The sequence below is a fragment of the Erpetoichthys calabaricus genome, chromosome 6, assembly GCF_900747795.2.
Source record: "Erpetoichthys calabaricus chromosome 6, fErpCal1.3, whole genome shotgun sequence".
In the NCBI taxonomy this organism is placed as follows: Eukaryota; Metazoa; Chordata; class Cladistia; order Polypteriformes; family Polypteridae; genus Erpetoichthys; species Erpetoichthys calabaricus.
In genome coordinates this window covers 152,205,320-152,219,998 of record NC_041399.2, presented here as the reverse complement: position 1 = coordinate 152,219,998, position 14,679 = coordinate 152,205,320, and the positions used below count along the sequence as shown (strand labels likewise).

At 41.7% G+C, this 14,679-nt stretch overlaps 1 protein-coding gene across 2 annotated transcripts in view; it reads right to left on the bottom strand.

Moving 5' to 3' along the window:
• exoc2 (exocyst complex component 2) overlaps positions 1–14,679 on the bottom strand; it is a 340,160-nt gene that overhangs the window by 188,595 nt on the left and 136,886 nt on the right. For both annotated transcript variants that reach the window (XM_028803998.2, XM_028803999.2), the window contains exons 8-11: positions 14,074–14,219; positions 13,472–13,553; positions 12,136–12,238; positions 45–163 (exon numbers count right to left, since the gene is read on the bottom strand). In XM_028803998.2, the coding sequence (XP_028659831.1) occupies positions 45–163; positions 12,136–12,238; positions 13,472–13,553; positions 14,074–14,219 (450 nt within the window). The remainder of the gene's footprint in view (positions 1–44; positions 164–12,135; positions 12,239–13,471; positions 13,554–14,073; positions 14,220–14,679) is intronic.

Here is a 14,679-nt window from a genome sequence, read left to right as displayed (position 1 = left end):
TCAAATTACAGAAGAAGCAGATGAATTAAAATGAGAAATGTTACCTTTATGTTCTGTAACATAGGTGTCTTTACAATTTTGCATCAACTTCAAAATCCACTTGTGTTGTGCCACAATGCACTGCCATGCTGGGTCACCTGGAGCATGGAGGTCGGACAGGTATCTGAAAAAAAAAAATAGTTTGCATTGGTAATGCATACAATTGTAACGACTCACTCTGCCTAATCGGCAGCTACACCACCAAGACCAGTGGCCTGGCAAGCTGAGGATGTTAGACCCGAAAAGCCATACTTCTTCCAAATAAACTTACCCCAATCAATGATCAAAAATGAGCCAACAAACAAACAGTGTTGTAAAATAACAAAGTGAGAATATATTGATAAAGAAATAAATTAACAAACTCCAAACAATATATACTGTATATTATACCCCAACCAACCCCAACATAACATTCAACCCCAAAAGTGTCCAGCAGAAAGTAATAATAAAAAGAAAAAGTGTAGCACAAAGTTAACATATAATACAAACCCTCCTTTGACCCCACACTGAACACAAACTCAATAAGACACACAGAAAGTACAAAACACACATAAAAGTCCAGAAGATTTAACAGAAAATGGATAATGTTTGTGAACCTGGTTCAGCTGGAAAAATAGTCCTACGGAAAATGCACAGATGAAAATGATGACTTGCTCCTTTCCTCAAACAACAAGAAACAGTCTCACTGTGTTTATCCTTGGTACATGGCATGATCCAGAACCCCGGGGTTTTGTGGTACAAAGTTGTTGTTGTCAGAAGTTGAAAGTGGTAGGTAGATAAAGGTGTGAATGATTTGAAGCTGTGGTTTCTCCTGTTTCTGTAGCAGAATGGTGGTCTAGTCGAACAAGATGTTTGTTTTTTTTTTTTTCTTTCTGTCCTTCCGTTTAAATAGCAAATGATCAGATGCAGGTGGTGGAATTGACAGGACCAATTATCGTGAGGGGCCACAGTTCCACAGTGTTATCCTTCCCCCCATTGTTTCCAGGGGAACATATTTACATACACACAGACCATGTAAACAGGACAATGCTACGGAAGACTGGACTCAGCACAAAATACATTTTCGATGGCATTAATCATGTAGCACCACTATACTATAGCATAATGTGTTCATATAAAGAAATCTAAATGTTTTTATATTTTTTCCATTTTAATTGCCTAATTTATAAATACTGATTTTGGTAATAAAGACATGCATTTACTTGCATAGGTTTGCGTTTCATTCCTGGCCTGGTAAATAGGGTGTAGCGTGGGCTCACAGAGGGTAAAAGTATCAGAAGAGTAGAGTAACGTGAAAAAAACATACATTAAGCTAGTATGAAAGATTCTGGGAAAACAAATGACATTAGGTGCTTTCCCACCACTGTAACTTTTCATAGGAATCAAGGACTTTCTTAAAAAACTCAGGAATGTTTGTATCATTCCCACAGCAGGAACTCGAGCCATTTGTAGTATTTTAACTTTTAGTACAGGAACTATCATGGGTGGGGCTCAGGCGATTGTGCTGCTTGGTTAACCATAACCACTTATGCCATCTTATTCAACTGGTAGTAGTTTGGACTTTTACAGAATTATAGGTGAAGATGGACCACCACACTTCATACTGCATTACTCTTCATAGCTGTCTCCCTAGTGTGCTAGACTGTACACCACATAAAGCAATTGTTGTGGGGGCATTTGTTGCATACTTTACGTAAGATTACAGTTCCTGTTGCACGTTGCAAACACAATACACAAAAGTGGACAGGGACCACATGTGTCCAGGGCCTACATCATACAGGAACTCATTGGTTCCTGAAAACAAAGCTCTTGCACTGGGAAACTGCTGTTATGACTTTAGGGTTAACTGTTCAATGTATTAATTATAGAGGCTGTATGAATGTAAAACGGATTTCTGGGGGTAGATGCATCAAAAAAAATGATTTAAATTTACCACTTTAAATAAAGCATTTCATGTCTGTTTCCTGTCCCCTAATTTCCATTAATAAAATGCTTTAATACACATTTGCCAAAGATAAAAAAAATTGATTTCTGTAGGGTTTGAATTGAGATTTATATTGTTTGACACAAGCTAGCAAGATGAGAGATTTGCTATTTTTATTTGCTTAATTAAACGTATTAATAAGTCCATCCATCCTCTTCCGCTTATCCAAGATCGGGTCGTGGGGGCAGCAGCTTGAGCAGAGATGCCCAGACTTCCCTCTCCCCAGCCACTTCTTCTAGCTCTTCCGGGAGAATCCCGAGGCGTTCCCAGGCCAGCCGAGAGACATAGTCCCTCCAGCGTGTCCTGGGTCATCCCCGGGGCCTCCTCCCGGTTAGACGTGCCCGGAACACCTCACCAGGGAGGCGTCCAGGAGGCATCCTGATCAGATGCCCAAGCCACCTCATCTGACTCCTCTCGATGCGGAGGAGCAGCGGCTCTACTCTGAGCCCCTCCCGGATGACTGAGCTTCTCACCCTATCTTTAAGGGAAAGCCCAGACACCCTGCGGAGGAAACTCATTTCAGCCGCTTGTACTCGCGATCTCGTTCTTTCGGTCACTACCCATAGCTCATGACCATAGGTGAGGGTAGGAACATAGATCGACTGGTAAATTGAGAGCTTCGCCTTGCGGCTCAGCTCCTTTTTCACCACGACAGACCGATGCAGAGCCCGCATCACTGCGGACGCCGCACCGATCCGCATGTCGATCTCACGCTTCATTCTTCCCTCACTCGTGAACAAGACTCCGAGATACTTGAACTCCTCCACTTGGGGCAGGATCTCGCTACCAACCCTGAGAGGGCACTCCATCCTTTTCCGGCTGAGGACCATGGTCTCGGATTTGGAGGTGCTGATTCCCATCCCAGCCGCTTCACACTCGGCTGCGAACCAATCTAGAGACAGCTGAAGATCACGGCCTGATGAAGCAAACAGGACAACATCATCTGCAAAAAGCAGTGACCCAATCCTGAGTCCACCAAACCGGACCCCCTCAACGCCCTGGCTGCGCCTAGAAATTCTGTCCATAAAAGTTATGAACAGAATCAGTGACAAAGGGCAGCCCTGGTGGAGTCCAACTCTCACTGGAAACGGGTTCGACTTACTGCCGGCAATGCGGACCAAGCTCTGGCACTGATCGTACAGGGACCGAACAGCCCTTATCAGGGGGTCCGGTACCCCATACTCTCGGAGTACCCCCCACAGGATTCCCCAAGGGACGCGGTTGAATGCCTTTTCCAAGTCCACAAAACACATGTAGACTGGTTGGGCAAACTCCCATGCACCCTCCAGGACCCTGCCAAGGGTGTAGAGCTGGTTCACTGTTCCACGACCAGGACGAAAACCACACTGTTCCTCCTGAATCCGAGGTTCGACTATCCGATGGACCCTCCTCTCCAGGACCCCCAAATAGACTTTTCCAGGGAGGCTGAGGAGTGTGATCCCTCTGTAGTTGGAACACACCCTCCGGTCCCCTTTCTTAAAGAGGGGGACCACCACCCCGGTCTGCCAATCCAGAGGCACTATCCCTGATGTCCATGCGATGTTGCAGAGGCGTGTCAACCAAGACAGTCCTACAACATCCAGAGCCTTGAGGAACTCCGGGCGTATCTCATCCACCCCCGGGGCCCTGCCACCAAGGAGTTTTTTGACCACCTCGGTGACCTCAGTCCCAGAGATGGGGAAGCCCACCTTTGAGTCCCCAGGCTCTGCTTCCACATTGGAAGGCATGTTAGTGGGACTGAGGAGGTCTTCAAAGTACTCCCCCTCCCGACCCACAACGTCCTGAGTCGAGGTCAGCAGCGCACCATCACCACCATATACAGTGTTAACACTGCACTGCTTCCCCCTCCTGAGACGCCGGATGGTGGACCAGAATCTCCTCGGAGCTGTCCGAAAGTCGTTCTCCATGGCCTCCCCAAACTCCTCCCACGCCCGAGTTTTTGCCTCAGTAACCACCAAAACCGCATTCCGCTTGGCCTGCCGGTACCTATCAGCTGCCTCCAGAGTCCCAAAGGACAAAAGGGTCCTGTAGGACTCCTTCTTCAGCTTGACGGCATCCCTCACCGCCGGTGTCCACCAACAGGTTCAGGGATTGCCGCCACGACAGGCACCGACCACCTTACGGCCACAGCTCCGGTCAGCTGCCTCAACAATAGAGGCACGGAATAGGGCCCATTCGGACTCAATGTCCCCCACCTCCCTCGGGATGTGGTCGAAGTTCAGCCAGAGGTGGGAGTTGAAGCTACTTCTGACAGGGGGCTCTGCCAGACGTTCCCAGCAGACCCTCACAACACGTTTGGACTTCCAGGCCTGACTGGCATCCTCCCCCACCATCGAAGCCAACTCACCACCAGGTGGTGATCAGTTGACAGCTCCGCCCCTCTCTTCACCCGAGTGTCCAAGACATGTGGCTGTAAGTCCGATGACACGACCACAAAATCGATCATCGAACTGAGGCCTAGGGTGTCCTGGTGCCAAGTGCACATATGAACACCCCTATGCTTGAACATGGTGTTCGTTATGGACAATCCGTGACGAGCACAGAAGTCCAATAACAAAACACCGCTCGGGTTCAGATCGGGGGGGCCATTCCTCCCAATCACGCCCTTCCAGGTCTCACTGTCATTACCCACGTGAGCATTGAAGTCTCCCAGCAGAATGAGGGTGTCCCCAGAAGGTATGCCCTCTAGCACCCCCTCCAGGGACTCCAAAAAGGGTGGGTACTCTTAACTGCTGTTCGGTGCATACACACAAACAACTGTTATGACTCGTCCCCCCACCCGAAGGCGGAGGGAGGCTACCCTCTCGTCTACTGGGGTAAACCCCAATGAACAGGCTCCAAGTCGGGGGGCAATAAGTATACCCACACCCGCTCGGCGCCTCTCACCGGGGGCAACTCCAAAGTGGTAGAGAGTCCAGCCCCTCTCAAGGAGATTGGTTCCAGAGTCCAAGCTGTGCGTCGAGGTGAGTTCGACTATATCTAGCCGGAACCTCTCAACCTCACGCACTAGCTCAGGCTCCTTCCCCTTCAGAGAGGTGACATTCCACGTCCCAAGAGCCAGCTTCTGCAGCCGAGGATCGGACTGCCAAGGTCCCCGCCTTTGGCCACCACCCAACTCACACTGCACCCGACCTCCTTGGCCCCTCTCATAGGTGGTGAGCCCATGGGAAGGGGGACCCAAGTTGCCTCTTCGGGCTGTGCCCGGCTGAGCCCCATGGGTGCAGTCCCGGCCACCAGGCGCTCGCCATCGAGCCCCACCTCCAGGCCTGGCTCCAGAGGGGGGCCCCGGTGACCCGCGTCTGGGCAAGGGAAAATGCCGTCCAAAGTTTTCATTCATCATAGGAGGTTTGAACCGCTCTTTGTCTCATCCCTCACCTAGGACCAGTTTGCCTTGGGTGACCCTACCAGGGGCATAAAGCCCCAGACAACAGAACTCCTAGGATCATTGGGACACGCAAACCCGTCCACCACGATAAGGTGGCAGTTAACCATACCGGTATTTATGTGATTTATACTTGGCAATGGGCACAATCAAATTAATTTAATATGGGAATAACAGGAAAACAAACTCCTAAGCAAAACATGGTTTTACACAGAAAAGATGGATAGTGAACCTTTGCTACTGCTGTATTATTGTCATTTTCCAAGCTACACATTTCCTTCTGTAGGATACCTTATGCTAGTAAATTATGCGCTTGGGAAAGTCAGATCATAATCTGGTTCTGCTTCAGCCTCACTACAAACCAAGAGTGAGGGAGCTACCTACAACCACACGCTCATTCAGGAAGTGGTCCCCTGAGGCAGAGCAGGCTCTGAGAGACTGCTTTGGAACTATGGACTGGGATATTGTGCAGGGGTCACATAGTGAGAACATTGATGAGGTTGTTGACTGCACTACTAACTACATCAACTTCTGTATGGACATTGCAGTTCCAGTAAGAACAGTACGCTGCTATGCTAACAACAAGCCATGGATTACAAGTGACATCAAGGGCCTTTTGAACTAGAAAAAAGGGCTTTTAAAGGCGGTGATCAGCATGAGCTTAAGCGCGTGCAGAAGGAACTCCAAGTCCAGCTCAGGGCGGTGAAGGAGCAGTACAGGAGAAAGATGGAGCAGAAGTTGTGGAATAACAGCATGAAGAGTGGGATGGGATGAAGATCATCACTGGCTGCAGCTCGAAGTGGGGTGCCACCATCAAGAGAGATGTGGAGAGAGCAAACCTGATGTACAACTTCTTTAACAGGTTTGACCACCCTAACCCACTCTCACCTCAGAGTACTGCACCCTCCACCCATCCATCTGCAGATACCAGCATAGGAGAGAGTTTTCTCCCACCCACAATTACAGCAGCCCAGGTAAGCAGAGAGCCGAGGAGACTTTGTGCCAGAAAAGCAGTGGGTCCAGATGGAGTATCGCCACGACTGCTGAAGGCCTGTGCGTTGGAGCTGGGGAGTCCTCTACAGCGTATCTTCAACCTGAGCCTAGAACAGGGGAGAGTCCCGAGGCTTTGGAAAACATCTTGCATCACCCCAGTCCCTAAGGTATCACGTCCTGGTGAGCTGAATGACTTCAGGCCTCTCCCCCTGACGTCACATGTGATGAAGACCATGGAGCGGCTGCTGCTTCACCACCTGAGGCCACAGGTCCGCCACACCCTCAACCCTCTGCAGTTCGCATACCAGGAGCAGAGGATGCCATCATCTATATGCTACACTGATCCCTCTCCCACTTGGTGCAAGAAAGGACAGAGCCGATTATACTTTCTTAGAAGGCTGGCGTCCTTCAACATCTGCAATAAGATGCTGCAGATGTTCTATCAGACGGTTGTGGCGAGCGCCCTCTTCTATGTGGTGGTGTGCTGGGGAGGCAGCATAAAGAAGAGGGACGCCTCACGCCTGGACAAACTGGTGAGGGTGGCAGGCCCTATTGTTGGCACGGAGCTGGACAGTTTGACATCTGAGGCAGAGCGATGGGCACTGAGCAGGCTCCTGTCAATCATGGTGAATCCACTGCATCCACTGAACAGTATCATCTCCAGACTGATGGTGGATGCTGCTGATAGGTTCATGTAAAAGGACGATGGATAAAAATAACAAATTGGTGTACAAAATATACCAGTGCAAGTAGTTAAGGGTTAAAATGAAGAGAACTGCATACTACTTTACCACAGTAAGAAAACTGATTAATGCACCAGTCTTTTAAAGGAAAGCAAGACTGAATTTGAAAAAGTAATTTGGTCCCACTTTTCTTCGCAATTATTTATATGTATTATTTCCCAAATGATCTTTCTAATAAAAAAAATATCTACGAAAGAATGATGAAATATGAGAAAACTGAATTTAAACAGTGATGGTGAACTGCATCACTTTCTGTGTAAAAGTCCTACTTTGAAATAATGATCTGAATAGTAATATAGGCTTCAGGTGTAATAAAACACAATGGTCAGCTCTGTTCCAAGCAGTACCCTGAGTTAATGACAAATTAATATATGTATTTTTCTTTTTATTAGCATGAGTAACACTATGTTTTTTTGGGTTTTTTTGCCAACACAAGTAAATATTGCTAATCTGCTTGAAATTCTTAGGTTGCTAGACGCCTATTTGAAAAAAATGTTTTAGTAATTGTCTTTGAGAAATATTTGGTAAATTACCAAATCATTTTTTTAAATTACTCTATTACTGTGCTCAGTGCTGCCATTAGAGCAGTCTTTCTCAAAGTGGGCGATAACGCCCCGTTGTGGGCGCTGGAGGCGTTAAAGGGCCCAGAGAAAATTGGGGGGTGTTGAAGCGGTTTAGGGGGGCGATGGCTGATTTGTGTTTTTTTTCTAATATTTTCAAATTTAAACTAAAATCAAAACCTACCTACTATACTACATCGATTATTTCGTTCTTATTCCTGTCCTGTTTGATTGTATAAATATAAATAATTTATCATGGCTTTCGTAGGTAGCCCATGAGCAATCAAGTTTTAACAAGTTTTTATTAAACAACGCGATTTGTGCAATCCTGTATCAAGCGTCCGGATCATCGATACTTGTTCTAACTGATTCCGGTCGTTTTTATCGAAAATAAAAAATATAGAAAATAAAAAATATCGAATTAAAAAATGTTGAAATTTTCATATAAATAAAAAATTAATCTTAGCCCTAGCCTTAACCCCTAAACCAATTTTTTATTTATACTAAAATTTCGACATTTTTTAATTTGATATTTTTTCTTTTCTATATTTTTTATAAAAATGACGGTTACCGTTCTAACTTGCTCAGTACGAATTCCGTCGAATGAGGTAAACAAGTTTGTGCATGTTTGTCTTATTCCTGTCGGTGCATGCTGTATTTTAATCCTATATAAGACCGCGTAATACTTCTTTTATTTTCATTAGTGTTTTCGCGCGCAATCATTAGAAAGTTTTTTAAGCTCGATACTTTACTCACGTATTTGTAAAGACAAAACCATGTCGGAAGCAAAAAAGAAGAGACGGCAATACAGTGCAGAATATATTAAATACGGATTTGTTGAAAAACCCACAAATCCATCTTCGCCTATGTGCCTTCTATGTCAAAAAACATTTTCGAGTGAAGTGATGAAGCCTTCTAGGCTACAAGATCATTTGAATAAAATGCATCCAGATAAGAAAGAAAAAAATGTGGCCTATTTTCAACACCTGGAAAAGAAGTACATAGCTCAGCCAACTGTATCAAAACTTTTTTCAGCGGCTTCTAAACAAGACGATGACGGACTTCGAGCCTCGTACAATATCTCTTTGTTAATTGCTCAAACAGGCAAACCACACACTATTGGAGAAGAGTTCATTTTACCGGCAATAAAAGAAGTAATAACTACTGTGCTCCATAAACCAGCGGCAGATATTATTCGAAAAATCCCTTTGAGCAATAGTTCTGTGCAAAGACGAATTGATGAAATGGCTGAAAATATTGAAGACTCATTGTGCAATCATCTGAAGACTAGTCAATTCTCAATTCAGTTGGATGAGTCCACTTTACCAACTAATGAAGCACTATTGTTGTCATACGTGAGGTTTATTAAAGATGAGAAAATATGTCAAGAACTATTATTTGCTAGAAATTTAGAGACAGATACAACCGGAGAAACCATATTTAATACACTGGAAAAGTTTTGTGATGAGAAAGAAATTCCCTTGAAGAATATTATATCAGCTGCTACGGATGGTGCTCCGGCTATGACAGGGTGTCACAAAGGCTTCATAGCGTACTTAAAAAATAAAATTCCAGATGTGCTCGCTGTTCATTGCGTCATTCATCGACAACATTTGGTTGTGAGAAATTTGAGTGAACAGCTGTTTCAATCACTGCAACATGTCATCAAAGCAGTCAATAAAATCCGAAAGAGCTCTTTAAATGACAGATTATTTAATCAGCTTTGTGTTGTTAATGATGAAGATTTCAACCGATTGCTGTTTTACACAGAAGTGCGTTGGCTATCAAGAGGTACTTGTCTGACTTGAGTTTATAATCTGTTTGACTCTGTGATAGAGTTCTTGGAAAACAAAGACACAGAATTGCGCAACAACCTCATCACATCAAAGAATGATATTGCGTACTTGACAGACATGTATAAATTGTTCAATGATATCAATCTCCAACTTCAAGGTGACGACTTGAACTTGATTAAAACAAAAAATATCGTTGCTGCTTTCGTAGCCAAACTGCACTTACACAAGAAAAACATCGGCAGACGTGAGTTTCACAATTTCCCTAATTTATCAGCAGTACCCTTCATCAATGACGACTTGCTTGTTTACTGCCAACATTTGGAGAACCTCCACAGTGATTTCAAAGAACGGTTCCAGGACATTTTAAAATTGGAAATACCGGACTAGGTGTTGGATCCTTTTTCAAATGTCAACACAGCAGGATCATCCCAGCTTGAGGAAGAACTTGCAGAACTGACAACGAACGAGGAAATAAAAATCAAATTCAAAAATGGCTACCAAGAATTTTGGCTACAAAAGCCAATCCCACAATTGTACCCTGGATTGTGGTCGATTGTTCAATGATTTTTGGTAGCATTCCCATCATCATAATTGTGTGATCGTAGATTTAGTGCTGTGACAATGCTGCTAACTAAAAAGAGGAATCATTTGCATGTTACCGAACGCGGTGACTTACGGCTGTTTTTGAGTAAATTCGAACCTGATATTAACAAACTTGTTAAAAATCATCAGATTCATCCTTCACATTAGATAAGTTTTAAAATTTTAATTGAAATGTTTGTTTTAATTTGAATAAAAGTCTTTTTAAATATTATAAAGTTGTGTTTTTATTGCTCCCGTTAGTTAGAAAGTCTCATTTAAAATGTAAGTTTGAACTCAGAAACAGGATAAGACACATATGGCACGCTATAATTAAAGTAATGATTGCATTTGTGATTTTTAAGATGTGGTAAACTTAAAAATTTTGAGGGGTGCTAGAAAATAATTGATTCTCAAAGTGGGCGGTAGACAAAATAAGTTTGAGAACCTCTGCATTAGAGCATACAATAGATGCATGAATGTGCCAAATTTCCCCCTGGGGACAAATAAAGTTAGTTTTTTTGTTTGTTCTTTCTTTCTCTAACACCCGTTCGAGGATTATTATTGTTGTTACTATTTGTTTTACTATTTGTGTTGTAGCCTCTAAGTTGTTTGCCCCTAGTGATTATAACAGATTTGTGCTTATGTAATTCATTGACTCTATTGTGAAAAATGAGAATATTTTCGAGTATTTCTTAACCTTCTCATTAGTCTTTTGGAGCCATTTAAGTCCAACACAAATCAAAACCTATATTTTCAGTACCAAACAAAAGGCAACCTCCATTCAATACTTACGCCAGCATATTTAAAGATATATTCAGCCACACATCACAAACTTTATTGAAAGTACAATAAAGGTCATCAGTGGAAAGACGTTAAACTGAAAAAAAAAACCCCAAAACAATCATAACTGTGTGCAGAATGTAGGAGCCAGTAACTCAGTACTTCAGTACTTATGCATGTCTTTGTGGAAGTGGAAGGAAAACCCACTTTGCATGGGAAAACATGCAAACTTCACATACAGAACAATTTGCAAACATGGAAATACATTGTTCATCCTTTGAAGGACTTGGGTGCAATGTCTTAATCTAAAAGCCATTACTACTGTAAAGCCAATAAAGTTCTTAAAAAATAAAAAAAGGTCAAAATGTATCCAAAACAACCACTTAGTTTCACAATTTCATATTAATTAAATTAATATTGTTAGGAAATAAAATTAATCAGTCATTTCTTAATCATTAACAGCAATTTATGTTTTTACCACTGAACAGTGCATACTAGAAAAGTATAAAACATTACACAGTATTACACATAAAATATTTATGAAAAGGATGTAATTCAGTTGTATACATTTTCGTTGAGTATCTGTCTATAATGTTTTGATGCAAGGTTTTATCTTGTATGTGCCCTTGAAATGTATTATTATTACTGTTTGCATTTTCTACAAAAGAAATTTAGTCTGAATTTTCTCTGTGAGGATAAAAGCCTGAAAAGCACACATCACATACACAGTTCAGAATAATACCAGTTCAAAAACCTATAAAGTATGAACAATGTTCAACTTAAATTCAGTAATTTAAGAAAAGATTGTAGCCAAGTCTTCAGCTGGGTTTGGACAGGTTCTTTGCAGATAGAATGCTATTTAAACCTTTCACTTTGTAGAATTTGAAGCTAGTGCAGTCACATTACTGATAATTTCTGAAATGATACAGTTGCCTGTGGTGCAGTTCAGGCAAGGTACCGCAAGATAACACAGCATTCTTCATTCATTATATTTGGTTGCATCTGTATATTTAAAGCTTCTCCAATTACATTAATTAATTTGCTTCTCACTATTTTAAATCTGAGATGTTAAAAAATATTATATCAGCAATAAAGGTTGTTGATTCTTTTCTTTTGTTGAATTGAGGGGAGAAAATATACTATGTAATACAAGCTGAATTTGAAAGACTTGTGCAGCAATCCATCCTTTATCCTCTATGCCAAAACAATTAAGATTTGCCACTCTTACTACAGCTACAGGTCAAGTCAAGTAAGGAGCTGGTTCAAAATGTATTACCTAATATATCTCTTCTGATCCACCAAGGTAGATGGAGTCTGCAGAAGTTTATCAAGAAGAAGTTTTCTTAAAGCATCAATACGGGTCTCTACTTCAGCATAAACTACAGAAGGAAAAAAAAAAAATTAATCATATTCTCAAAACACCAGTCGTAACTCTGGAGTTGTACTTGGAAAAAGACTAAATGGTCAATGTCCTGTCCATGTTGGATGCTACTGATAACACACACTAGAATCCAAGACACAAAATTAATCTCATGGGTTCCGTTTTACAGGATGGTTATTTTGTCTATTGCAAGGGTTCATGTCATCAGCTAGTCATACTCTTTCAGTCTATCAGATGAAGATATAGACATTAAAATACAATTTATAGCCTGTATTTTAAACAAAGTTTTATAACAATGACAGCCTTTTTGTTCAGGTGACAATCTAATATGTATACTTTATGTATTGTCCAAAAGTTTACTATCTGAATTGTTCATAATGACATGATTATGGTGTGGCCACCAGGGGGTATACCAGCTCCCCAAACCTAATACAGACAGATACTAGGCACAAATCCAGCAACATACATGACTTTATTTTGATATGGGGAAACGCTTTACCTTTGTTTCCTACCAATGCACACTATAATAAAACACCAAGCACAAGTAAAGAAACACACAATACTTTGCCTTCTTTTCTTTGTCTTGCTCTTTCTGTCCCCTTCCTCATCCACTCCTTCTTCAGCAAGCTTCATCCTCCTCCTCCTCCCGACTCCCCGAATGAAGGCAGGTGGCTCCTTTTATGCTGTACCTGGAAGTACTCCATATGCCTCGGTAGCAAGGTCTAGAAGCACTCCCAGGTGTGGTGGAAGCCCAACAAAGTAGGGCTCTGCAGTTCTCCCTGGCAGCCCCCACGGAACCCAACAGGGGACTGGAGGAGGCAGCACCCTGTGCATATCTGCTCCCCAGTCTTTCATTTACAAAGGTGCCCTGACCAGGTAAGAACCCTGGATTTCTGTCATAATGGTTATTACATTTTTTTGTGATGGGAGATATTTTGAGTAAGAATCTCAGTTTGTTTCCACTTGTTCATATGGATACGGAAATAAGAGAAAACTGACATATGCCCTTCACATTAATAATAAAAACTGAATAGGTCTAGAAATTAAAAAATTATTCAGTACATACTTTTGCTTATTCAGTTTTATTTTGTGCTTTCTCTATGCTTTCCTATACTCTGGGTAGATTACTACATTGTACACCTACAACCTCTATCATTTAAGGGTGACACAACAAATAATATCTGAAACAGAAGATAATATAAATAAAACAGGATATGAGATCTAATAATACCTTTTTTGAACACTTGTACTTCAGTATTTCCAAAAAGAGATTTAGCCTTCTCATAGTCATTGATGACAACATCATAGTCACCCTAGACAAATCAAAGAAAATTAATATTACATTTAAAACTAGTATACTTTTATTAAAATAAGCATTACCATTGTGAACAAAGACCATTTTTTTATTAATAATCATGGACTGCATTTGCTACCATATCTTAAGACATTCTAGAAAAATCATTTTAAACTAAAAACGTCAATTTTTAAAATGTCCTACAGTACTCTGGAAATGTTCATTCACAACAAAAAGTCATAAGTAGGCTAAACCTCAAAGGTTTAGTTATAGAAGAAATGGAAGAATTAAAGTGTACAGTAAATCACAAACTAAGCAAATGCTAAACTAAACAAAAACATAAGGTATAAAGATGAAAGAGATAGGTGTGCAACCCATTATTCTCAGCCTGGTTAGGAAATGAATGACATTAATAAAAAGCAATAATCATCTAGTGACCATGCGACATGCTGTAAAGATTTTTTTGTACTTTTCTATGTCCACCAGTACCAAGATAATTTCTCACAAACACTTCAGTTTTATGAATCATACAGTATTACCTTTTGAATATTCCTCTCAATATTCAATGGCAAGTTAAACAAGAACTTGAAGCGCTGAAGAACATTGAGAGCATTTCTTGTAGAATCTGCTTTGTCCTTGCGACCCAAAACCTCCTGGAATAAAGTATCAGCAGAAACACTGGCTCCTATAAAATAAAATACAGAAACATATTTTGCATCACAATAGCTTTGGTAGGGATATATAACAATTCACAAACAGCTAAACCATGCAGTACCTTCTTTAGTTCTTCTATACAGAACTGTAATACTTTCCAAAACTGACCCAAGACCTTTAGTGCTCTTTGCAACATTATGCATTATCTCCCAAGTGTTCTTTTTTTGATAAACCACAAACATTGACCTTCATCTCATTTCAGACAACAAATTTGCTAGTTCAAGTGATGAACAGTTATAGCATGGAGCAAAAATAAAGTGTTATAACTTTTGGTTGTAACAATCTGTGAGAAATTATTTTGGGGTAGCAATGGGGATGTGTGACTCATCAATTTCACTGCCTCACTGAGGAACACCCCACCCCATCTCCATCTCCATCTCCTTTCAAAGCTATTCAAAATCTGCTTCCTAAAAAGACTGCATAGGATGTTA